Genomic DNA, 24,362 nt, shown 5'->3' with positions numbered 1-24,362 from the left:
CCCTGGCCTGGGGCCAGGACAGCCACAGAGATGAGCAAGCTAGAATAGGAATCCCCAGGCCTCCCCTTCCCTGGCATGCAGTAGCCCCAGGAAGGCATCCTCTCCCTGTCCTCTTTGGCCCTGGGCCTCCCCCAATCCCAATCACACCAGCCTCACATGAGGAAGCCTCTTCTTGGACTCCCCATTGGCACTGGGCAAACCAGCGTAGAGAACCAAGGTAAGAAAATCTCCAGAGAGGTCTGCTCTCCTGGCTATATCTGGACCCAAACTCTTCCAATTCCCAGTTTCTTCTTTGCTTCTGGTTTCTGGGTTCCTTTGGGTAATTTTGGAAGCCAAGCCACTCTGGGCACCTCCAGGACGCTCCTCTACCATCACTGCTTATTGGTAAAATGACCCTGGTAGCACGTAATTGAACTAACCGTGAGCAAGCACAGGTCAAGCAATCAGCAGGCACTCAAAACATTCATTGTATTAACAGATGAGTCTCTAACTTCCTGTTTCCAGATGATTCTCAGCCTCATTGGCTCTGAAGTCACACAAAGCCAAGGAAAGGAAGCCGGCTTTGTGCCTTGCTTGGACACCAGTCAACATGCCACTCTTTTTGTGACTCTCTTTTTCCAAGGAAGATTAAAAGTTTTTATTCAAGGAGGGTCTTCAGCAGAGGATTTTTGACTTCAGAGGATAAGGGAGGACATTCAGGAAGCCAAAATTCACTGTGGCTAAGTCATTTCTTAATTTCTGGGTGAGATTTATTAACTTTGAAAGTTCAGGAGACAGAGCTTAACCAGGCAGGAGAAGAAGCTGGGGCCCTGGAAGGCAGCTGGACTGTGAGTAGTCAGGTCTTCCAGCAGTGACTGTATTCCAGGGGCAGGGGCCCTCAGGAAGCTCACAGCATGAGCCCTGAAGCCAGCAGGTGTGTGTGCAGTGATGGGGACAAGGGAGACAGCTGACTTCCAGCCAGAGGAAGATGTGAGCTCAATAAACTTGGTAGTTTTCTATAGTATCAGCCATTGGCTCCTGGTAAGTTACATATGCAGTCTTCACAGCAGCCCTGGGAGCCAGCAGGCTGGGAGCTACCATTCCCACTTAAGTGATAGAGAAACTCAGTCTGAGGGTCCTTCCATTTTGATGGCTTTACGACCCTGACCCTTCCAGCTAACCTCCCCTAAGAAAAAGGGAAAAGATGCAACAAGAAGGGCAGCCACTGAATCAGGTCCTGATGGGCAGTCTGGGAGAAGGAGTATCCAGGATCTGACTCCTGTTTCCTATCCTTACTATATTTTGGGTCTCTGTAGCACTTTGCAGGGAACACTGGAACAGGTGTGCAGCATTCTGCAGCCCTGGTTTCCAAAGCCACTGCTGCCTATCCTGGTCCACTTCTTCAAGAGCCAGGGGACCACTTTGGTGGAAGAAAGAGATGCGGGGGGGAGGGGAGAGTTAGAAAGGAAGGAGTAAAGAAGGGAGAAATGGCGGGAAGAAGAAAGGGAAGAACAGAAAGGAGAGGGAATAGGAGAGCAAGAGAGAAGAGAGAGCACCCCCGCACCATAGAAGTCAGTTCTCTAGGAAAGGACTCCAGAGGAAATTGCCTGTCAAATAACTTCAAGGAAATGACATTTTGACAGCCATCTAATGAGGTTTTCCTCCCACTTTCTGCCATCCATCCATCTCCATTTCTCTTTTTTTTTTTTCCATCTCTCCTCCTTCCCTTGGCTCATTCTTCTCCCATCATCCCTGCCCTCCCCCAGGGTCAGCTGATTGCTGCCTCCTTGATGATAGTACATTAGGAAATCATTGAAACCCCAATCTCAGATGGAGCCAAATTCCTCTCTACCTCCCCCAGGACCTGGCTCCGGACATGACTCCATCAGTAGTCAGCATGGAAGACAGTGGCTGATCTGACCCAGTCTTCTCATTCCAGGCCTCACTCCTGAGATCCCACTAACTCGTGTGTGATTCTGGAGCGGGTGGTTTAGCCTCTCTGGATCTCCATTTTCTCATCCAACACAATGTAGAGTGAAAAAGAATTTAGTTCTGTGGTTCCATCACTCCTTGCATATGATGGGCTCACGTGGGTTTGTACGGAGCCACATACAGACAGATGCGTTCTTGTGGACTTGATCCTGTGATCTAGCCAAGACCTGTCTGCCCAGCCAGGCAGAAGTGGTGGTGGGTTTGGGGGACAAGAGAATCAGCCCTAGAGCAGGAGCAAATAGAGGAACCACTGCTGGGAAGGCACTTCCATTCAGCTGTGTCATCTGCTCTTCCAGCCTCGATTTCCCTGAGGCTGGAGGCAAAGCTTATCTAGGGTTGAGCAGATTTGCAGTCTCTCCTTTTAAGGTAACAGATGAAATGGATGCAATCCCACAGTTACAGAGGGCCTTGCTCATCCCTCTGCAACTCTGCACAGGTATCGTTTCCCACAGTCCCACAGTGTATGCATCCAAAGAGGCCTTTCATAACCAAGCTGTTCATGGTGCTAGACTCTGACATCACCCTACTGGACCCCAAAACCACTCCTGGGGGAAGAGCTTATCATTGCCATTGCACAAGTGAGCAAAGAGAGGTTCAGAAGAGATGAAGGGTTGGTCTAAAGTCCCACAGCAAATGAGTGGTGGAGTTGAGAGTAAACTCAGGTGTTGGGATTCCCAAGTCTACCACACACTGGGCTGGGAGTGTGGCTCAGTGGTTGAGTGTTTGCCTAGCATGCACAAGGCCCTGGATTTGATCCCCTGTACCACAAGAAAACAAGCAAACCAAGTCCACCACACCACTGTTATGTCATTGCTGGAGACCCACTGAGTAAGCAGAAAATAAAAACAGCAACAACAGACCTCGCTAAACACTCACAGGCATTATTCACTCAGTTCTCCTAACTTCTTGATGAAAACCATCTCTATTTCATAGACACTGAGTCTATAAAAAGTCAACATAGCAAATGTCCAAAGTCACACAGCAAATGACTGGGCAGAGCTGTCAAGGGCAAATAGCTTGTAAGTGGTGGGGTCAAGTTCAAAGCTGGGTATGTGAGGGATTTCAGGAGAGGGAGAATGAGGACCTCATGCCTTGCGCCTGCCCAAGAGGATGGCTGCCCTCTGCCAGATCTCAGTGAGCCTGGGACAGAGGTGGGTTGGTAAAGGGGAAGCAAGTAAAATTTATCTCCCTTCTCAACAAGTCTGCAGGCTTATCTTTCTAACATGACTTCCTCTAAGCTCTTATCATGCTTAAGAACCATGGTGTCAACAAGTTATCTTAAGTCTTATTGTACCAAGTCCACTTAAAGGAAGTTTTCTGGGGGTAGAAGTTACCTCTCACTCTTCTTTCTGTGGCTGGGCTTCTGTCTCTGTCTTCCTCCAAGGAAGCTCTGAGCACCAGTTACTGCCCCAGGTCTTTCGCATCTGCTACCTACAAACCCATGAAAGCAAGGTCCACGTTGGCATGTCCATCATTGCATTCCAGGATCCAGTGCAGTGCCTGGGCCACAGTAGGCATTGCTCATGCATCAAATGAAGGACTTGTCTTGTTCACTCCATTACAAGCTAGCTCTGCTGATTCCGAGATAAGTGAAATGGATGCTCCTTAGAAGAAGTCCAGGCTGGGGTGGGATCAGAATGTAACCATCAGTACCACCTTAAATACTATCTAAAATGAATGTGAAGAATGAACAACAAACAACTTCTGAGTAACAAACAATTAATGGGGAGGAAGGAGCTAAGTCCAGTAGGAAAAAGGAGCCATTGATCTGTCTGGGAGTTGAGAAAGCTTTCTTGGAGGAGGATGAAATGTGATTTCAAACTTAATGGATGACGTTAAGGTCAGCAGGGGAAAAAAGCCTTCCCAGCGGAGGGACAGGTCTGAGCAAAGGTACATGGGTGTAAAATCATTGCTTGGGGCTGGAGCAAGGGATATGTAGGGCAAGTGACAAGAGATACCTCTTAAAGACCAGGAGATAGGACAGGAAAGTCTCACAGAGGGATTGAAACACATTGAAATCATAATGAATTGAAGAAAGAGAAAGCTCGTGGTGCTGGCATTATAGTTTAATAGGCTCATCCTAATAGATTCATTCTCATATAGAGACAAAGTATAATTAATCATCTCAGTAACCGCGATTCCAAAAGCATCAAGGGAAATCTAGGGCCCAGGTGCAGAGCCTTTCCAATTTGAGCTGCATTTGGAGAAAGGAGAGAGCATGGGTACCAGCCAGTGTTCACATCATCCGACTGAGGGTCAAGTGTCTCCTGGCACCGAGGGCAGAACCTCCCAGCTGGCTATCACAGGACACAGTCCCTCCTCTCCTCGCTGGGTAGCTGGCCTCCTGGCCTGTACCCTGCCCCACAGAACAGGGGACAGGCGGCATGGCCAGCTCCTTGGGGGCTGCATAGGAAGGAGGCTACTGCCTGCAAACCTGTTGTCAGTCTTCCTGAGGGTGGATTAGCCTCCCCACATCCCCACCCCTTCTCAATAACTGTCCCTGCTCTAGTTCATTTCCTACTCTGATCTGGGGATTTTTTTCAGGCCTAGAGGGAAAGTCCCTCGGGACCAGTATTAGAAAGAGGATAATGACACCGGCTCGGCCGGCCTGGAGAGCTCGGAAGGAAAGGCTGTGTGCAGCAAGGGTGCGAGGAAGGGCGGGATGGCGAAGCGGTGGAGCCCGCGTTACTGTGCTGAAGCCTGCACAGTGAGCCCAGAGCGCAGCGCGACTAGGGAATAGCAAGCGGGACGAGCAGCCGGCGCGCTGGGGGAGGGGAGGGGCGGGGGAGGGGAGGGGCGGGGGAGGGGGAGGAGGCTCAGTGGGCCTGCGGAGTGTGTTGTCAGAGAGTGTGTGTGTGTGTGTGTGTGTGTGTGTCAGTGCTGTGTGTGTGTGCGCGCGTCTGGCTCCTGGCCAGGGTGATTTCCCATAAACCACATGCCCCGCGAGCCCGCCCGCTTAAAAGGCTGTGCCGAGGGCTGGCCAGCGAAGCTCCGCCAGGGGAAAGTGAAAGTTTGCCTGGGTCCTCTCCGCGCCGCCACCGCGGTTCTCTCCGCATCCCGGGACAGCGGCGCGGCCCTCGATCGGGGCTCGGATTCTGCAGCAGCCAGCGAGCAAGCAAGCGAACCAGCGAGCGCGGCCGACGCGCCCGGCCGGGACCCAGCTGCCCGTATGACCGCGCGGGGCGCCGCCGGGCGCTGCCCTCCCACGGTAAGCGACGACCGCGGCCGGGCTGGGGCAGACGATCGGCGGCCGGGGGCCCCTCGGAGCCCACAGCCCGGGCGCGCCGGCTGCTCTGGCGTTCCCGCCGCGGCCGCGGGCTCCGGCTTCTTCCAACCGCCTTTGCGCAGGCACTGCACGGAAGCTCCAGGCGCTTGGGTTGAACCTGATGGCAGCCCTGTAGCTGCTCCTGGGACTATAGCGCTTTCCAGGGGGAAGGGAAAGTTGTGCACCCCATTGCACAGAGGGGAACACTGAGCCACCCTCAGGCAGGAGAGAGGGGTTTGCAGCCACCAGCGAAGGCCCAGTGTCAGCCAGGGCGCCCTGCCTTGTCTCCAGGTGGAGTGGGCTCGCTCAGTGTGGTGTCCACCCCAGTGGGCATCTTCCTCCCCCAACGCACGTGTTTCCAGGCCCTGCTGGGGAGTGGGCACTTTGGGGTGTGCAAAGTTCAGGGGTCATCCCATCCTGTGCTGAGCAACCTACTGAAAGAAAAAGAAATGGGCAAGCCGCTTCTTGTTCCAGCCCATGGACAGGGAGCTGTTAAGGACTCCGGTGGCTATTTGAAGGGAACGAGCCCCAGGTCCGCATGGGGCTAGCCCTGAATCTTTTTTCTTGCAGAATCTGGGTGAATGAGTTGGGAATATTCTGTGCTCCACTTAATTGAGGAAGGTAGAAGGAGAGTTTGGAGGTGCAAACTTCAGACAGGACTGCCAGAAGTACACAAGGGGACACTCTGCCCCAATAGTGGCCATAACTGCTGCAGCTTCTAGAAAGTGCAGGTTGGCACTTTTAATGTATAGCATAATGGGTTTGCTTCTCTGCTGCCCTGGAGGGGAACAAGAGGAGGAACAAGAGGAGAAACTTGGGGAAAAGGAGCAGAACAATATTTGGTGTGGAAAGGAGCAGGTTGTCAGTGGGGTGAGAGGAAGGAGAAGGTGAGAGGGAGAAGAGTGGATCCAGAGGGAGGAAGCTCCCAACTGAGAGGCAGAGGATGGAGAAAGGAAGGAGGGCTAGGCCCTAGGCAACAGGCAAAGAAGGGGCTGGAGGTGAGAGCAGGAGGAAAGAAAAGGAACCAGGCTTAGACAAGTCAAAGGGTCTGGTTGTACCAGGACCTTGTTGAAGGGGAAGATGAAATGGGATCGGTGGCAGCTGAGAATAGACAGTTGTACCGAGACAGCCTGCATCTCTCTGAGCTTCAGGGATTCCTTCCAGGGCTGCTCCCACAGGCAGAAACTGAGGGTGGGTGGGAGGAAGAATGGAAGCCGGGAAGAGCCTGCCCTGCCAGATGCAAGCTAGAGTGTTAACCCTTGGGCGCCCATCTGGATCCTCCTCTGTGGCGACACTGGGGCCCCAGGTCTGAGGGTGGCCACCTTTGGCTATCTTCAGAGTCAGCCTTCCATATGGTTGTTGTAATCCCCCCTGACCTCCACCCCCAGGCCCAACGTATTTCAGGATGCCTAAAATACAGCCCAAAGCCAGGCAGCTCTAGGGGTTAAGCCCTGCCCTCTCGTTGTGTCCGCAGACATCAATGTCTTGAAGTGCCTGGCGTGAGATCTTCCTGAATATGTCAGTCCACAAAGTCTTTTCCTACATGCTGTTCACACTTGGGGTTCAGAGCCTCAGTGGCAGCCAGCCTGGGGCAGCCATTTCCTTTAATAGGTTCTGAGCCAAAGGATCCTGAGGATGTGGGCAACCCTTGCCACCCAGAGTTACACTCCCCCCCCACTTCCCATCAGAGCCTGAAGTACCCACTACCCATGACTGTTCTCCCCCTCGCCCCCACTCCTTCTCAGGCCAGGCCAGGACCCTCACAGGCCCTGTGCTGAATTGGGCCACTACCTCTTTCCTCTATCCCCTTCCCCATCAACTTCTACCATCTTTTAAGGCCTCACTGGGTCCCTCCTCCCTCTGCAGCTCCCCATGGGACAGTCAGAGCTGCCTCTTCACCCTGGGAAGAACTGGAAAGGCTGTGGGCTTTTAGATGTTATCAGCAAGCTGTTGTGGGTTCTTCTAGCTTTCCTGTGTTTTTCCAATATGCTACTTATTTGCAGTATTTGTGGCATCATCTGGATTACTCAGGCAAAGCCCAGCTCCAGGAATGTGCCAGCCCTCACCTTAACCTGTTCCCTGAATCTGGAGGTATCAACTGCCAGAGGATTTAGTTGCTCTCAGGAAGCAACCTCAAGCTGAGGAAGGAAAGTCCAAGGCTTCTCTGCATCTGGCTGGAGAAAGGGAGCCCTAGGACTTTCTATAGGAGCCCACAAGGATGAGAGGATTCTGGGGAGGAGGAGGGAGGAAGGAAGAAGAAAGGCCAAAGACTGGGTATCAGGAGCCAGTCCCATTCCTCTGGGACTGAGCAGCTACTGGGCCAGGTAGTTGCTGGCACAGGGGAGAAGACTTCCCTGCTGTGGCAAGAGCTGGCTGGATGCACAGTGTGATGGGACTCTGACAGGCAGGTGCCAGCCAGGGAGGGCCCAGAGCTGGCACCACTGCCTCTGATTAATCAATTGAGCTCCTTTTGAAACATATACTCAGGACTCCAGGGGGTCTCTGGCGTGGGATGAGTTCCCAGTGAAACTGAGTTTGGTACCCTGTCATTTCTAGTGGCAGAGTTAGACTTGAGTGGAACCAGGTGGGAGGAAGGGCTACGCCCCCCACCCTTGGAAAATGTCTCTGGCTTGCATTTTGGAAGCTGTTACATAAACATGAACTTGAGGACAGCTCGAAAGGTGCTTGGCTCAGTATTAATGTTGCAGGGATCCAATAATGGGTGGGTGAAAATCTTGCCCTCCAGGAATTTCTTGTGCCTCTAGAATTTAGACTGGCATACCACCTGTGTCATATGAGGTGTTCTTCGTGTAGTTGGGCTGGCCTGGGTTAATCTGGGAAGGCTTCTTGGAAAAGGTGACATTTGGGTTGCCAGAGCGTGAGATCTTGTGTCCTGGGCAGGGCATGAGGGTACCTGGGAAGAGTGAGAGCAGGAGAGAAATTATTCCCTTTCCGTCACAGACATGGCTGGGACCCTGGCTGCTGCTGGTCTGTCTCCTGGTAAGCAGGAGTATTGCCGAAGAGGTGTCAGAGCACTGTAGTCACATGATTGGAAAAGGACACCTGCAGTTCCTACAGCAGCTGGTGAGTGTGTGGCCATGCCTTTTTCCCACTGGGGAAACGGAGACATGGCCCAGGGAGCAGGTGAAGAGAGGGGTTGCAGGAAATAGAGCTGACTGGGCCTTGTGTCTTCTCACTGACCTTCCCAAGTCAGGACCTCAGGTCCCACCAACTCCCACAGACAATAAGTCGGTGGGCTTCTGGGTGACTACCTGGGGAACAATTGCCTAGGACTGTCCACTGTGAACTCCCTAAGGCCTATCTCACTCAGGGAATGCCTCCTCTGGGAAGTCGGCCCAACTTGCTTGCCGGGTCCAGATGTTGTGTACATCTTCTGAACTCCCAGTTATGCAGCCAGCCTGGCACCAAGGCCCCACCCAGATTTGGAGGGGAGAGGCTCCTGACCGGCTCCCAGCTCTCCACCCTCACCTCCCCTGGCTCTTGCCCTTGGAGCTGGGGTGACCAGCTCATCTGGGCCATGAAGGAGCCCATGTCTCATTCTAATCAGGCCAACAGAACCGTCAACAATTCCAAACATGGTCCAGCCAGGCAGGGTCAGGTTGTTGTCATGGCCCCTGTCCTTCTCAGAGGGGAATTTACCATCCCTCTGGCCAGCCAGGCAGGGTGGGGCACCACTGGCTAAGGCCAGCCCCAGGGCCCTGAACTTGGGGCCTGCTGGTTGGACCTCCTGCCTCCCTTGCCACTTCACTGCTCTGCCCGTGTATGCTGCTGCAGCAGTCCAAGGAAGACCACGTGCCACATTATCCTCTGAGACTTAGAACACATTAGTCAGTGGCAGGGGTGGCAGGGCCTTAAGGCATCTACTCCAAGCCTCCCAGATCCTCCCTCCCCAGAGTGTGGTCAGTCTCTGCTTGAATTCCTGCTACAATAGAGTGCTTACTCCCTCCACAGCAATGATATTCTACATTCTCCTTGAGATGATTCTGCCTTATAATCAACTAGCATCTGTGATTTCATGGGGTGGGAAGTAAAATGAGAAGCTTTGCTCTTCTGTAGCCCTCCTCTGGGGGCTGTGACAGGCGTAGGGCTTCCCCCAGCCTTGTCTCTGTCTTTCTAGGTATAGCTGGGGGGGAGGCAGATGAAGTTCAAACCTTGATCCACCCAGAGGCTAGGGTCCCAGCCGTGAGGCCAGCTCAGTAACCTTTGACCTTCTCCCTCTTATAGATTGACAGTCAAATGGAGACCTCGTGCCAGATTGCCTTTGAGTTTGTAGACCAGGAGCAGTTGGTGAGTTGTGACTACTTGCAAGGCCCATGTGCCCACCTGTGTGTTCCCCCAAGGTAGGGACATGTGGGATCATGAAGGTAACAGAAATTCTACAGCATGATGTATGAGGATGAGGGTTTGTGGCTGCTCGGCATCCAGAGCTGGGCAGGGTCCAGGCCCAAGTTCCTTGCTTTTCTGTCTCCCTGACCTGGCATGTATTGAGTAGTTACTGAAGGTCAGGCACTTTTCTAAGTTGGTTCTGACAGTACTCTGATGAGGTCCACAAATACTGTTCATTTATTCATGCAAAGGTTAAAGAGAATAGCTAGGAAGTGGTAGAGGTCTGATTTGAACCTAGGGCAGAAGGCAAACTAAGACACTTCTTCAGATCATGTGCTCTGTGAGATCATGGTACCTGCATCCACCAGACCACTAGCAGCCAGGGAGGCAGTCCAGCCTGGATTCCTGTCCCACATCCAACCAGTCACCAAGTGTGGCAGGTTCTGTCTCCCAGCAGCTTGAAGTTCTATCTCACCCCCTTCCCCTAGTCAATCCCTTGGACAATTTCAGAAACCACCTTACTGGGGCACTCCATATCCCACCTTTAGGGAGAAACCTAGGATGAATGTCCTGAAACCTCACTGCCATCACTTCTCTTATTAAAACTTGCCAGGACCCCCATCATCCCAGGAGAAAGCCCAGGCTGTCTAGCCTGGTGTCTCCAGCACATGGGCACACTCCCATCCCCCTTCTCTGCTCCCTCTTGTCTCTCAGTCTTTGCACACACTCCTTCCAATGCCTGCCATGCCTTTCCAAGAGCCACACCTCACCCTCTATGCCATGCTTGGCTATCTGCACCTTATGTAAAACAGCCATGCTGCCCAGAAGCTGTTTGTGTCTGAGCTCCCATACATCAGACCCACGCTCACCTCTGTTAAAACTGCAGCCCACTCATAGGCCAAAGAACAGCCTGTATTTCATTCATTCACGCCTGCATGGGACCATAATATACACTTACTAGATACCCAGTGGACTGGACACTAGGGACACGGAGCTAAAGCAGTTTCTATCTTTGAGGTAACCACCATCTCTGTCAGAAGACAAAACCTAAGGTTATTCTTTGAACCATGAGGTAGTCTTAGGACCTCTATGTCCTGGAAGATTTGAAGGGACCATAGGGCAAAGTACTTTTGTGAAAGTAAGCTGCAAGGAAGAGAAAGAGAGAAGGGGTTGGGGTCACCAAAGCCCACCCTTCTTCTGTACATCATCCTGATTAAACCCTTGTTTTCTAGAAACCCAAAGATCTCCCTAATTAGAATCCACATTTCCTTCCCTCTAGCCTAGTCCCCAGTAGTGTTGAATCCCAAACAGAGAGAGTGCAAGACAAGCCAAGCCAGCATTCTCCTCTTCTCAGGAGTGTTGCATCACCTCCCCAGGGGTCAGAGTTGAGCAGGCTGAAAGGATTTTCATCTATCTGGGCTAGTGGGCATCTAGTACCAAGCCCAAGTTCCCAGGCCACATTGGCCAGGCCTAAGCTTCCGGTTCCGGCTTTTCAGGAAGATCCTGTGTGCTACCTTAAGAAAGCATTTCCCCTGGTGCAAGACATAATGGAGGATACCATGCGCTTCAAAGACAACACCCCCAACGCCAATGCCATCGTGCGGCTTCAGGAACTCTCTCTGAGGCTGAAGAGCTGCTTCACTAAGGACTACGAAGAGCATGACAAGGTAGGAGGTCCCGGAGACTGGAGCATGAGTAAGGACATAGGGCAGCTGCGGAGGTGCCACCCTGCTTCATGCCACCGCTCACACACTCTCCCATTCACTCATTCATTCATGCCACAAACTTTTACTAAGGACTAACTAGTCAGGAGGTGTAGTGCCTTGATGACACCCTAGGAGCAAGAAATTCCTGGTTCCTACCCTCACTGAGCCTATGGTCACAAGAGGTGGGCAGCTGTTAAACAATGGTATAAGTGAATATAATTACAAACCAGGAGGACTGTTCACTCATTCAACAAATAGTTATCCAGTGCCCATTGTGTACCAAGTGTTCTAAACACCAGGAAACAGCTGTGATCAAAACAGGCAAAAATCCCCACAATCATGGAGATTACATGGGGGAGGAGTGAGAGAGTTAACAAAATAAACAAGTAAATTATGTGGGTGGAGGATGGATATAACTGTACTAGAGAAGAGAAAAACAGGGGAGGGGAGGCTTGAAAGAGGTGAGAGAGCCATGACCAATAACCTGGGGCTCTGAGAGAACAACTGGGAGGGCGGAAGAAAAGACAGACTCCTGAATAAGAAAACATTGTCACTCCAAACATGAGTAAGAGTTAGAAAGCAATCACTGGAAGAACATTCTAGAACAAGGCATGCTTTGCATGAGTCCAAAGGTGAACAGGAAGATGCATATTCAGGGACCTACAGAGTGACCAGCACAGCCAAGGCATAAATAGTGAAGAGGAAAAAAGGCAGAAAACAGACCACTTGGGGTGCCAAAGTTGTGGGATTTTGTCTTCAATGCAAGGGAAGCCATCGTGAGACATCACGGGTGACTGTTCTGGTTGTTATATGGAGAGTTGGCTAGTGGGAGCAGGAATGAAAGCCAAGAGGCCATTAGGAGGTTCAAACCCAGGCCAGAGATAGAGGCAGCTTGGGTCAAGGTGGTGTAGCAAGAATGGAGGCGAGCAGATTGTACTCCTATGGCTTGGGCCCACAGGACTTGGTGCATGCAGGGGATGGGAGGGGCTGAGGGAAAGGAAGAGTCAAGATGGTTTTGTCACCTGGATATGTCAAGGATGCCAAAATGAGGATGATGGCAGACAGAGTGGGTTTGGGGAGTAGCCGGGTTCAATTTGGGGCTCACAGACAGGTGAGGCTCAGCAGGCAGCAGGAGACACTGGTCTTGAGTGTAACTAGCAACACACATAGAGGACACACCAGGAGGTCCTCTGTGAAGCCGCAAGACTGCACAGCGTTGCCCACTGTGAGTAGAGAAACAGGCCCAGGAACCCAAGCATTTGATCCTCCTCAGGCTGCTCTACCAGAAAGCCTTGTCACTGGGTTTCAAGATGGAAGTAGTCAATTATATCAAATGGAGTTGAAAAGTCAAACAAATAAAAGCCGAAAAGTATCTGTAGATCAGTGGGATTTGACAACGTGGAGGTGGCTGTTGAAAGCAAATCAGAGAGAATGGAAAGAGAGGAAGTGGCGATCACACCGTGGAGAACTTGGGCTCCAAAGGGGGACAGAAGAACAGATGTGACTGGAGAGAGTGTGGTTGAGGGAGGAACAGCCCTTTAGTGAGAGTTACTAAACCTATGCCTTTCCAACACGAAGGTTCCTTGGGGAGCTTGTTTAACGTGCAGAGTCCCAGTGAACACAGAGTCTGCTTCCCTGGGTGCCAGGTTGGCCCAGGATTCTGCATTGAAAGAAGCTGATCCACCTGCAATTGAGAATGGAAGGTCCTTTGATGGACTCACTAGGTGCCCATTCACCCACGGGACAGCCAATGAATGCCGAGGGATGGGCCCAGGAGGAGGAGCCAGAGAAGTGAGCCCCCAGCAGAGGCCTGAGAAAACAGCATGGAGGGATTTCCTAAGCAGGGCAGGCATTTCCACTACTGAGCTTGGGCATCAGAGCCTCCAGCTGAGGATTCTTGTTTTCTTTAAGTGCAAGATAAGGTGGGAGCTTCAACAGCCCTGAGGAGAGGCTGGATGGGAGAGGAGAGAAGAGGAAATAACCAGGATAGTTCAGTTGAGTCTTGTCACCTAGCTGGTGAGTGCTGCAGCTGAGCCCAGGCCAAAAGTTTATTATGGGCTGTTGTTTACAGGCCAGGAGGACGCAGCCATGCCTTTAAGGACTTTGCAGTAGCTTAGGGAAACTCATAGTTCCTCCCTGCTATTGTTCAAAACGTTGAAGGAAAAACTTGGCACTCGGGAGTCACCAGCAAGTGGCTGTAGATGAAACTGTGGTCATACTTGGTGTGACCTGGTATGAAAGAAGAGAAGGGCTCAGGACAGAACCCTGAGGAACCCTAACATTTAGAAGTCAGGAACCTGGTAATGAGCCTGAAGAAGCAGCTGGAGAGATGGAAGGAGCCCAGGAGGCTCAGCCAACACACAGGCGTGGGACATCTCAGCCCGCCCAGCACCAGCAAAGGACCCTCACCTTCTGTGGACACCCCATCCATCTTCCACACCATAGCAGGATGATTTTTCTAAATCTTAAGTCTTTTTTGCTTGCTTTTGGTTTTGGTTGGTTGGTTTTACATTGCTGGGGATAGAACCCCAGGGCCTTGCACACGCTGGGCAAGCGCTGTACCATTGAGCTGCAACCCAGACCTAAAACTCAAGTCTTATCATGCCACTTCCTACCTCCCCAACAGCCTTTCAAAATTTTCCCTTTGCTCTATGGCTAAAATTAAAAGCTCCTGACCTGGCTCACAGAGCCCAGGTTGAACTTACTCGATTTATGTCACTTGCTGCTTTCCTTCTACTTCTAGGTGGCACTACTGCAGTCACTTCTTTCATTCTCTTGGCATTTCGTGCTTTTTTCCCACCTCAGGACCTTTTCACAGTATGCTCTCACTGTCTGGGCTACTCTCCCCAACCCCACCTTTCCTGGTTAACTCTTGCTGATCTGTGATCAAAGAAGTTGTCCTTGAACCCTCATTCAGCTCCCTTTCGTTATATACCTTCAGATTGCTCAGCACTTCCTAGTAGGACTCACTGCATAGGAAAAAATGTGATTAGTTACAATGACCCTGCTGGACCCAGTGTCGACCTGGCCAGCAACCACCTCTCTTTTGTCCATTGCACAATGCCCAGGTAATTACCATATGCCTGTCACTTAAATATGTGTTGGATGGATTCGTGAGTGAGTGACGTCTCTGACAACCTCAGGACTGATTCAGCTGCAAACTAGATAGGTGGGGGTGATGACGGTTATGAGACAGCCCAAGGGAATTTTTTCTTTTTTTGGCTGTACTAAGATTTGAACTCAGGGACTCATGCTTGCTAGGCAGGCACTCTTACCTGGGCTGGTGGCTCAAACACCACCAGCCCAGCCCAGTGGAATTTGACAAACGAGATTGTGACAGGGGGCTGATGGTCATGCCCACAAAAGGTCCATCTCTCCTTCCAGGCCTGCATCCGAACTTTCTATGAGACTCCCCTCCAGTTGCTGGAGAAGATCAAGAATGTGTTTAATGAAACAAAGAATCTCCTTGAAAAGGACTGGAATATTTTCAGCAAGAGCTGCAACAACAGCTTTGCTAAGTGTTCCAGCCAAGGTAAGCACAGAAGGGGCCAGCACATGGGAGGGTGTGTGGAAGGTGAGCTGTGGGATGGAGGAACTCCCAGAGGCAGACTAGCTGCTATGTGTGTTTCTCTGTGTGTGGATATGCTTCTTTCATGTACCTTATGTGGCTTCATACACCTCGAGGTCCCAGGCACACACCTTTTCTGACATGTGTGTGCATGTACACTTAGTATGTCTGCATGTGGAGTCATCTAGAGACTCATGCTGGTAGCTGTGATGTTAGGAAGTGGAAAAGAGCCCCTCTCAGACAGCCATGTAGGCATGGTGACTCCCCCACTGGGCTCTGCAGACTGGACAAATGGGAATTTCATGGAGACAGCACATGCTCCATCTGGGAGTCAGGGTCATTGCTCCAGGTGCCCTGATGTGGATCACCAGGATACCCTGGCTCCAGAAGCCCCCAGGATGTCCCCTCAAGGGACAAGGCTGGATTTGAAGTCTGAACATCATTTAAACTCTCCCACCGTTGGCTCAGCTGCATACCTGTGCACACTGCATGTCCTCATCTCTGAGTCCTGTGCCACATATACCCTCCTACATTCATCCTTGCTCCCAGAGACAGGCTGAGGCCCTGTGACCTGTAGAGGCCAAGTCCAGTCTTATTGCTTCAATCCCACTGGCCACTTTCCAACCCCAGCCTGTTCCTGCCTTTGGCTGTGGCTGTGTGGCTTCTTGGCTGAGCATGAAACTGGTGTCTTGAGGGTTTCAGAGTGTCTTGTGTTAGTCCAGGAGGCTGTTGCTCACTCCTAGTTTGGTCTCTGGCTGCCTGGAGCCCAGTACAGGCTTCCTCACTCTGTGACCTTGGTGTGTGTGTCTGTGTCCCCGCTCTCTGCCCACAACACACTGCACGCTGCACCTTCCTGCCTGTGCTCTGTGTCATGAGCATCTGTCCATCTGTCGTCTCCTCAGCCCCAGGGCTAAGTTAGGAGAGGACCCATTTCCCCCTCTTGATCCCTCTCGGGGAGCTGTGCTGGCGGCTGGTGACTCTATTTCCTCCCTGTCTTTCTCTCTCCCCCCTCTGTCGTTCTTTCAGATGTGGTGACCAAGCCTGATTGCAACTGCCTGTACCCTAAAGCCACCCCTAGCAGTGACCCGGCCTCTGTCTCCCCACACCAGCCCCTCACTCCCTCCACAGCCCCTATGACTGGCTTGACCTGGGCTGATTCTAAGGGGCCAAAAGGCAACTCCCTCTTGCCCAGTAAGCAGCCCCTTCGCAAAGTGGACCCAGGCAGTGCCAAGCAGCGACTACCCAGGAGCACCTGCCAAAGCCTGGAGTCAACAGAGACCCCAGGCCTCCAGGACAGCCCCACTGAGAGTTCACCACAGATTCACCCTTCTGCTGAGACCCTCATCCCTGAAGTGGAGGATATTCTTGACTCTCTACTGGGCACTAACTGGGACCCAGAAGAGGCCTCTGGAGAGGCTCGTGAGGGTCTTGTGCCCCAAGAGGCAGAGCTATCCCCCTCCAAGCCAGTAGGGGGCAGCATCCAGGCAGAGACCACCAGACCCAGCCACCTCCTCTCAGCATCTTCGCCACTTCCAACATCAACAGAGGACCAACAGCCAGCAGATGTACCAAGCACCCCGTTGCTCAAGATGGACCCCATGAGAGCCACTGGCCTGACTCAGAATCACACTCCTGAGAAGACAGATGGTTCATCTACCTTGCCCAGAGATCACCAGGAGCCAGGCTCTCCCCAGACCTCATCACTGCACCCGCAAGGACTGGACAACCCTGCTACCCTCTCTGCTCAGTCACAGCCTCCTGGAAGCCACTCCCGGGGCTTTGTGCTGCCCCTTGGAGAGCTGGAGGGCAAGAGGAGCACCCGGGATCGGAGGAGCCTCACAGAGCTGGAAGGAGGACGAACAAGTGAGGGGGCAGCCAGACCCCCAGCCCACTTTAACTCCGTTCCTTTGACTGACACAGGCCATGCGAGGCAGCATTCAAGATCCTCCGACCCCCAGCTCTCGGGGTTTGTCTTCCACCTGCTGGTGCCCAGCATCATCCTGGTCTTGCTTGCTGTCGGTGGCCTCCTATTCTACAGGTGGAGGCGGAGGGTAAGGACATCCCAGGAGGAGAGGAGGGTGTCCCTTAAGGGCAGGGCACAGGCTGGGGTTGGGGTACAGGTTGGAGGACAACCTGGGTTTGACTGGGTCCTGCAGATGCTGGGTGACAGGGTTTCCTGGGCCCCGAGGATGGGAGTCAGAGATGTAGGGTTCTTCAAGAACTGGGAAGGTTCTGGTCAGGAGATCAACAGGAAGGGATAGGAGCAGAAGGGAGGGGAAGAGAAGATTCTTGGGCTGACAGCAGGATAACAGTTGGGCAGGAAGGGGAAAGAAGGAGGAGAGCAATGCCACGCTGGGAGCTCTGCAAACCTGGGCATGAGGACCTGTAGGAGGCAGACTGCATGGAGGGGAGAGGAAAGGGAGTGTTGTCAACAGAGAGGCCTCAGGAATCCTCCCCTGGCCCTCTGAATGACCCACACTTTCAGGAAGGACCTGTGAAATTCTCATTAATACCTGGGGCAGCCCTGGTTGAGAATGGGGACAGTGTCTCCCAGCTCCCCCAGCTTCTCAGTGACCCTTCTCTTTTCTGTCCCCAGATCCATGGAGAGGCTCAGACATTGGATTCTCCTATGGGGCAGCCAGAAGGCAGGTGAGCAGTTGGGTAGGGCTCTGGGAGGATCCGAGTCCTAGCTTGGGAGCTATTTCACCTCTAGACTGAGGGGTCTTCTTCTACTTGCTCTAAATAAATGGAGCTTTGGAACAGGGTGGGGGTGAGGAGGAGGAAAGACCACTCTTTCTAGATATCAGGGCTTTTCTGATTCTTCCTAGAGTTGGGTAGCCCTGGGTCTTCTAACTCTGAGAGGGCTGGGCAAATGTGTGCAGTTAGGGGCAGACCTAGAGAGCCCCCTCACTCTCCTGCTCCTGCTGAATTGAAGTCTTATGTCAACCCTGTGCTCTGCCTGCAGCCCCCTGACCCAGGATGAGGACAGACAGGTGGAACTTCCAGTGTAGAGAGAATTCTAAGGTAAGGTTCTGATTTTCATCTTGCTCTACCCCTTAAAAAGAACTTGTACTCTTTTCTAGTCTCCCTCCCCTGTTGCTGACACCAACTCCCAAGGTCTCCACACTTGACACTCTCCCCTCTGTCCTGCTCCCTTTTCCACCCATTTGTCACCAGATCCAGCTAAGTCCCTCCCTTCCAGGCATCAGGTCTCCCTCTACCCTTGTATCCCCTCCCTATACCCAAGGGCAGATACTGTTACCTTTGCCTTTCTAGTCCTGCTGCCCCTTCCATCCCAAAGTAACCACATCCTCTTCCTCCAATGTGACTTTTATAAGGTCTCTACCTTCCTGGGAAATTTTTTGTAGCTCTGCATGGCCAGCCACATCAAACCCAGCATTCTCAGCTTGGCTTCCAAACTCCTTCAGCAGCTGCCCCCATCATGTACCTCTTGCCAGACTGCTCCCCATTTGGCCCTCTTCCCTAGTCAAGGTCATTGCTACCTCCCTGTTTTAGAATCACGGTCCATAGAACCTTAGGCTTGGGAAGATTCCTAGAGGACATCTGAGGACATAGAAGATTCCTAGGGGCTCCCCAAAGGAGCCACCCCTCTCTGCATACCCATCAGGGAGTCAGTCAGATTTCTGCCATACATTCTCTGTTCTAGGCCAGCTCCCTTCCTGGAACTGTGCCACCTTCATAAAACGCTGGGAGAAGGGCCTTCCTCATGTGGGGCAAAGCTGCCTTCCCTGCCCCTTCTCACAGCTCTTCCCCACTTTCTCAGATACTTAAAGTCAGCCATCCATGTTCCCTTCAAGAATCCTTAGTACTGGGAATGTAGCTCAGTGGTTGAGTGTTTGCCTAGCATACAAGAGGCCCTGGGTTTAATCCTCAGTACTAAAAAAAAAAATTCTCTGTCCTAAGTGTGGCCAAGTCCCTCAAACATTCCTTATATGATATGGTTTTCAGACCCCTCATCATCCTGGACACACTTGTTTGTCAATGTCCCTCTGAAAATGTGGTGCCCAGCCCTGCACACAGTACTCCAGATGTTGTCTGACCAGCTCAGAGTACAGTGGGATTGTTGCCTTCCTTGATCTGGACAGTACTCCTCTATTCGTGCAGATTAAGGGTGCTTTAGTTTTAACAACTGCATCAGAATGTTGTCATATATTGAGCTTGTGGTCTATTAAAACCCCTAGTTCTATTTTCTGTGACCCTCTGTCCAGCAGAACTTCACCATCCCATTCTTGTACAACTTAACTTTTTTTAAACCAAAGCGCAGGAGTTTGTAATCACCCTTGTTAAAACCACTCCGTTGGTTTCTGCCCATGCTTTGAGCCTACCGAAATTGTTTTAACTCCTAATTCTGCCACCTGCATAGCCCTCCCAGGTGTGTCCCATGCACACATCCATGAGGGCCTTCTGTTAGCCTTGCCCACACTGTTACAAAGATGTGATCAGGATTTTCCCCCTCCAAACCCCAGCCCACAATCAGACCATCAGGAAACCTTCCTGACGGTCTCCACCACACTCTGGTTTACTCCTTTAATTCATTCCCCTTCTGCTCTGTTGTATGTGGTTAATACTGTATCGATTTGCATGTATTTGGATGTTGTTATATTTTTTAAATTCATTTAATCTGCATACATATATTCTGCACTACTAAGAAGACTGTAAGTTCCTTGAGGGCAGGAACTGTCCTACACTTTTTTCATTTCTTTTTCCATCCTGGGTTCTAGTACAGAGAGGGCCCTTCAAGCTTGCCAAAAAATCAATAAATGTTAACTGGCTGACTTCAGGACTGACTCACTGACTGACCCTGGCCAGCTATTTCTAACTAACTAGCCTCTGGCTAGCCAATTAACCAGCTAACTAATCAACTCCAACTGACCAACTAGTTGGGTGATTGACTAACCAACTGACTAGCTGGTAATTGCCTAACTGGCTAGTTGTTGATTGGTGAGCTGACTGGTTAACTAAATAGCTGGCAGATCGCCTGATTGATTAGCTAAGTGGCTGACCAGCAGAGTAGCTGGGCTACCCATTCAAATTTCCAGTCACACCCTTTCCCTCCTGTAAGCAAGCTGTCTCATGTGTAAGGTGACAGATGTTGGCCCCTCCTACAGAAGGGAACCAAATCAGGGGAACTCATTTGGAAAAGAACAAATAGTGACAATATACCTGGAATCCTGGCAGGGGGTCCTCTTGGTAGTAGGGTGAGTTGGGATGGGTGAGTGGATCAGCTGGGGCCCAGGTAAGGCTGTGAGAAGGACCCAGGGCTCCTCAGAACTAGTGAACAGAGGATTGAGGTCCCTGGGGACTTTATGGCTCAGTGCTAGCCACCGCCATGAGCCACCAGTTTTCCTCACTGCTCCCCTCCAAGGTCTTGGCCTTCTGCCCTGAGTCCTCTGTGCCATCATTCTCCTTTCCCCACCTCCCTACTCAGGCCTGTTCCAGCCTCTTCCTCCCCTTAAGATTTCACTTGGAGAGGGACTTGCTTGGCTCAGTGGGTCTAGCCCTAAGGTGGTCCCCCATGTCGAGCACCAGAAGGCTCTGGAAGTTGAGTGCCTCTATCCAGATTGCTGCTCTGAGAAGATGAGAGTGAGAAACACAGGCAGAGAGACTGAATGAGGGACACAGAACTACAGAAAACTCAGGCTCCAGCACCTCAGTCCCCAAAAGCTGGCAGAGGGAGCAGCATGCCAGTGCATGCCCTCTGGGGCTTGGCAGAGCCTATGACCTAGCCATACCAGCATGGCTCCTGTCCGGTTTATAGCTCCCCCTATTTCCCCTCCAGAACTTGGGAATGTGCTGGAAGCCAGAGGCTGTGGGTCCCATCTTCCCTCCTTATCCATCACAGGCTTTGCCAGTAGGGCCGTGGATGTCGTTAGGAGGGAGGCACCACACAGGGTCCAAAGTCAAATTGCTGGATAGAGTCCAGGGGATTTCTGCTCTGGGAACAAAGTGTTCTGAGGATGCTGGGCAAGGGGACAAGGATGGGGGTGGGGTGAGGCGAGGGCAGGACCCTGACTCTCATGGATGATGCGAGAGGCAAGGCAAGTCCCTTGGCTCATCCGGGAGGAGGCTAGGTTGCTCAGACGTTAGCATGCCTAATGGCAGGGTGGGAGTTTCCTTGTCCCAGTACCACCTCTAGACTCTAACCCTTGGGCCTAAGTCCTTCCTCTTCATTTATCTTTGCCTGCCTATCATCTGTGAGGACCCTCTTGTAGTGAATAGTGTGAAGGTGGAAATAAAAAATTATTTACTAAACTAAGTCACCCTTAGTTTACTGACCAAAGCCAATGAGACACTTTTGCCTGGTGAGGGCGTCTCAGAGCTCAAAAGCCCACTGCCCTTTTCCCTCAGGTCCATCTGCCTGAGCAATGATTCCCTCCCCCTTCCTCACTGAGGTCCCGTTACCTCCCTCTGTGGTCCCTGGTTCCCCAGAGGGAGGTGGGAGGTAAGGCCCAGTCTGTCCAGAGACTTGGGCTGCTGCCAGTGGAAACCGCTTCATCCCTCTGCGGAGTCTGAGGTGGCTGGGAGGGCAAGGGAAGGGACAGGATAAGAGGAAGTCTTGCCCAGAGTCTACCAGCAGCCCACAGGAACGTCACACTTCCCCCCAGCCACGTCCTCAGCGACCCTCCCCACACTCCCACTTGCTGACCAGCCTTCCCTTCTCTCCCTACAGCTGGTTGCACAGGACCATCTCCCCATGAGAGGAGAATGTGATAGGGACATCGACCGTCACTGTTCTTGGCTGTCCTCCTGGGAATGTGGCCTGCCCACCACCAACCAGAGCTCCTGCCTGCCAGGACTGGATCAGAGCAGCCATGCTAGGATTCCTCCACCTTGACCCTTAGATCCTCAACTGACTGAAAGAGGGCTGGAAGATGAACCCCACGCTGCCGCTATTTATTGTGGGCCCTGGAGGCCCCCTTGTGCTTGAGGAAGGCAGGCAAGCTGGGCTCAGGACCCTGTTCTTTAGGGGTTGCACCCTCCTCTTACTTTCCTACAAGCCAGCTCCTGGCCTGTGGCATGTGGGAGACCAGAGTGGGTGCTGAGGAATGGAAGAGCCCTGCACCCAGAGGAGCCATCTGGTGCCAAGGATTCCCCATATGGACAGGCAGGGACCTGTCCCCAGGGAGAGGAGCCTGAGATTCATGGGGCGGGACAGCGTTCACCTGATTTCCCGTAAAGGCGTGCAGCCCAAAAGACAGGAAGAGGAGGCCTCTGGCTGTTTGCTGACAGCTCTGAGGGGTCTTTCTACATCCTCTACTTGCCTAAGTGCCCTCTGCTGGTCACCGTACAGTGAGGAGTGGCCAACCCTGCCCTCAGGACCTGCCTGACCTGGCTCTGGATGCCAAGAGGAGGACCAAGCTCTGGCCTCTGCTCTTCCCTCTCTCCAGCCCCTGCCAGTGCTTCTCTGGGAGGCCCGGCAGAGGCTCTTCTCATGAAGGAAGCCATTGCACTGTGAAGACTGAACCTGCCTGCTGAACGGCCTGCCCTGTCCCACCCTCATGATCATCCTTTCCAATGTCCTTCCGCCCCTCTCCCCAGCTTCCTGCCCTGAGCTGGCCTCATCTGCTGACTGGGGGAGCCCCTGAGCCCTGACCTTCCCCTGTCCAGCCTCTGACTCCCCCAGGGTGGAGCTGTGGAGAGCTGCAGGGCCCCCAGCCGGAGCTGGTCTTCGGGCTGTGTTGGTTGCCCAGGTTTCTGCATTTTGCACTTTGACATTCCCAAGAGGGAAGTGACTAGGGGGAGGGGGAAAGAGGAGGCAGAGGTAGAGAGGTCACAGTAAGAGCTCTGACTGAAAATGGGTTTGGAAATATGGGTGTGCCCTGAGATTGGGAGAGGTGTGTGCACCCCGGCCTGTCAGCCCAGTCTCCCTCCCCTGATGCCTGCAGCCTGGAGCTGGCAGGCTGTCCCCATCATCCAGCCCTACCAGTATAACTCTGAATTCCCATCCTCTCTGGCTCTTCCTTCTCCCACCCCACCTCCACCCCCAGCATCTCTGGCCAGGCCCTCCAGGGCTGGGGAGGGACCAGGAGATCAAGCATCTGCTTCCAACTGTGCTCTGAGGGCTTCCTGGGCCAGCCCCTGGCTGTGGCTCTGAGACCTGGGCAATGGGTTATCGGGCTGTCACTTGCCCCTCAGTCCCCTTATGCTGCTGTGTCCCTCCTTTCTTGCCACCCCAGACCCTCCACTCAGAGAACCTGCTCTCCCCAACTGTTGGACTCATGTCCTTCCCTTCTTGCCAGAGAGAGGGAGGGTCATCAGGCAGGCCCTGCCACCCCTGTCCTGATGCTGAGGGAAGGGCAGCAAAGAACTTTCTGGTAGGGCTTATCCTTCTAGTCACAGACTCTATATTCCACGCTAGAAAATACGTATTTTTAAATGGAAGGAAAAACACAGAAAGAAAGGCATTTCTCCACTACCCCTCCACCTTAAACACAGAGTATTTTTAAAAGGCAAATTCAACCCATTGCAGAAGCTCTTTGTGGGCACTTGGTGACACCAGCGCAGGAGGAACCCCAGAGCCACCTCTGGGTGCCCCCTCCACCTGCACAGGAACCCTTCTTTCCTCTGAAAAAGCCCAGAGGGACCATTGGCTCACGAACTGTGAGACTGCGTTTTTATACTTGGAAGTGGTGAATTATTTTATATAAGGTCATTTAAATATCTATTTAAAAAATAGGAAGCTGCTTATATATTTAATAATAAAAGAAGTGCACAAGCTGCCACGTGTGAGTCATGGGAGAAGTTGCTTTTGGGGTGTGGGTGGCAGCAGTAGGGGTGGGTGGACAGCAGCTGCTGGGTGAGCCCCAGTTCAGAGAGCGTTTCCAAGGCATAGGGGGAAGGGAGCTGTCTCTAAATTTCAGTCTTGTTACTAAAGCCTCCTGTCCTATTGCTGTCCCAAACACATTCATCCGCATATCTGTTTAATAGAAGGGCAGAAAGGCGCCAAACCTCAGGCCTGGCCACTGGCCCCTGCTCCTGCCCAGCCCAGCCCAGCCTGGGAAAATGGCTGGTTGGGCTCTGGCCAAGGGCCCCAGAATCCTCAGCAAGGCTCCTTGACCACTGAACTCTGCTGTTCAGGGGAGCTGGCCAGGTCCAGCAGTGCACTGAGGTGGACGATGCTGGCTCCAGGCTGGGGGAGGTTAGCAGGGAAGGGAGGCTGTGGTCTGTATGAGAGACCTCAAGGGCCTGAACTTTCTACTGGAAGCAGAGGTGTGTCCTTCACCTGGGAAAGAGGTGTCAGGACTGGCACAACATGGTCCTCCCTGAGAGAGACAAAGCTGAGACAAATGAGCTGACAGTTTTGGATCCAGGATTCTCCACCTGGCTTACCAGAGAATCATCTGGGTTGTTTACAAAGCACTGATACTAAGCCTGCTCTAGATCAACAAACTCAGGGGCTCTCATGGCGGGGAGTGGGGGGGGGGGGTCAGGGGTTAAGACTTAGGCACTAGAATTTTTAAAACACACCTCAAAGGATTCAGAT

General features: G+C 52.4%; 1 protein-coding gene across 2 annotated transcripts; it reads left to right on the top strand.

The window, feature by feature from the left end:
• The first annotated feature begins 4,825 nt into the window (after positions 1–4,825).
• On the top strand, positions 4,826–23,601 carry Csf1 (colony stimulating factor 1). 2 transcript variants are annotated; one of them, XM_074050801.1, is made up of 9 exons: positions 4,826–5,179; positions 8,198–8,320; positions 9,482–9,544; positions 11,080–11,250; positions 14,674–14,821; positions 16,778–16,908; positions 17,454–17,506; positions 17,823–17,881; positions 21,549–23,601. In XM_074050801.1, the coding sequence occupies exons 1-8, from the start codon at positions 4,907–4,909 to the stop codon at positions 17,866–17,868; spliced, it is 1,008 nt and encodes a 335-aa protein (XP_073906902.1). In that variant the 5' UTR covers positions 4,826–4,906; the 3' UTR covers positions 17,869–17,881; positions 21,549–23,601. The 2 variants fall into 2 exon arrangements, with proteins under 2 accessions (XP_073906902.1, XP_020032552.1); XM_020176963.2 differs by having other exon boundaries at positions 4,831–5,179; positions 15,884–16,908.
• The last annotated feature ends 761 nt before the right edge of the window (positions 23,602–24,362 follow it).

This window comes from Castor canadensis, chromosome 12 (assembly GCF_047511655.1).
Source record: "Castor canadensis chromosome 12, mCasCan1.hap1v2, whole genome shotgun sequence".
In the NCBI taxonomy this organism is placed as follows: domain Eukaryota; kingdom Metazoa; phylum Chordata; class Mammalia; order Rodentia; family Castoridae; genus Castor; species Castor canadensis.
This window is presented reverse-complemented; position numbering and strand designations above follow the sequence as displayed.

What these genes read in the sequence shown, in the direction of transcription:
- Csf1 (XM_020176963.2), top strand. Translation starts at nt 4,907, where the DNA reads ATGCCCCGCGAGCCCGCCCGCTTAAAAGGCTGTGCCGAGGGCTGGCCA. An exon ending in CCGGGCGCTGCCCTCCCACG is followed by an intron (nt 5,180 to 8,197) that starts GTAAGCGACGAC and finishes TTTCCGTCACAG; the next exon opens with ACATGGCTGGGACCCTGGCT. An exon ending in ATGGGGCAGCCAGAAGGCAG is followed by an intron (nt 17,507 to 17,822) that starts GTGAGCAGTTGG and finishes CTCTGCCTGCAG; the next exon opens with CCCCCTGACCCAGGATGAGG.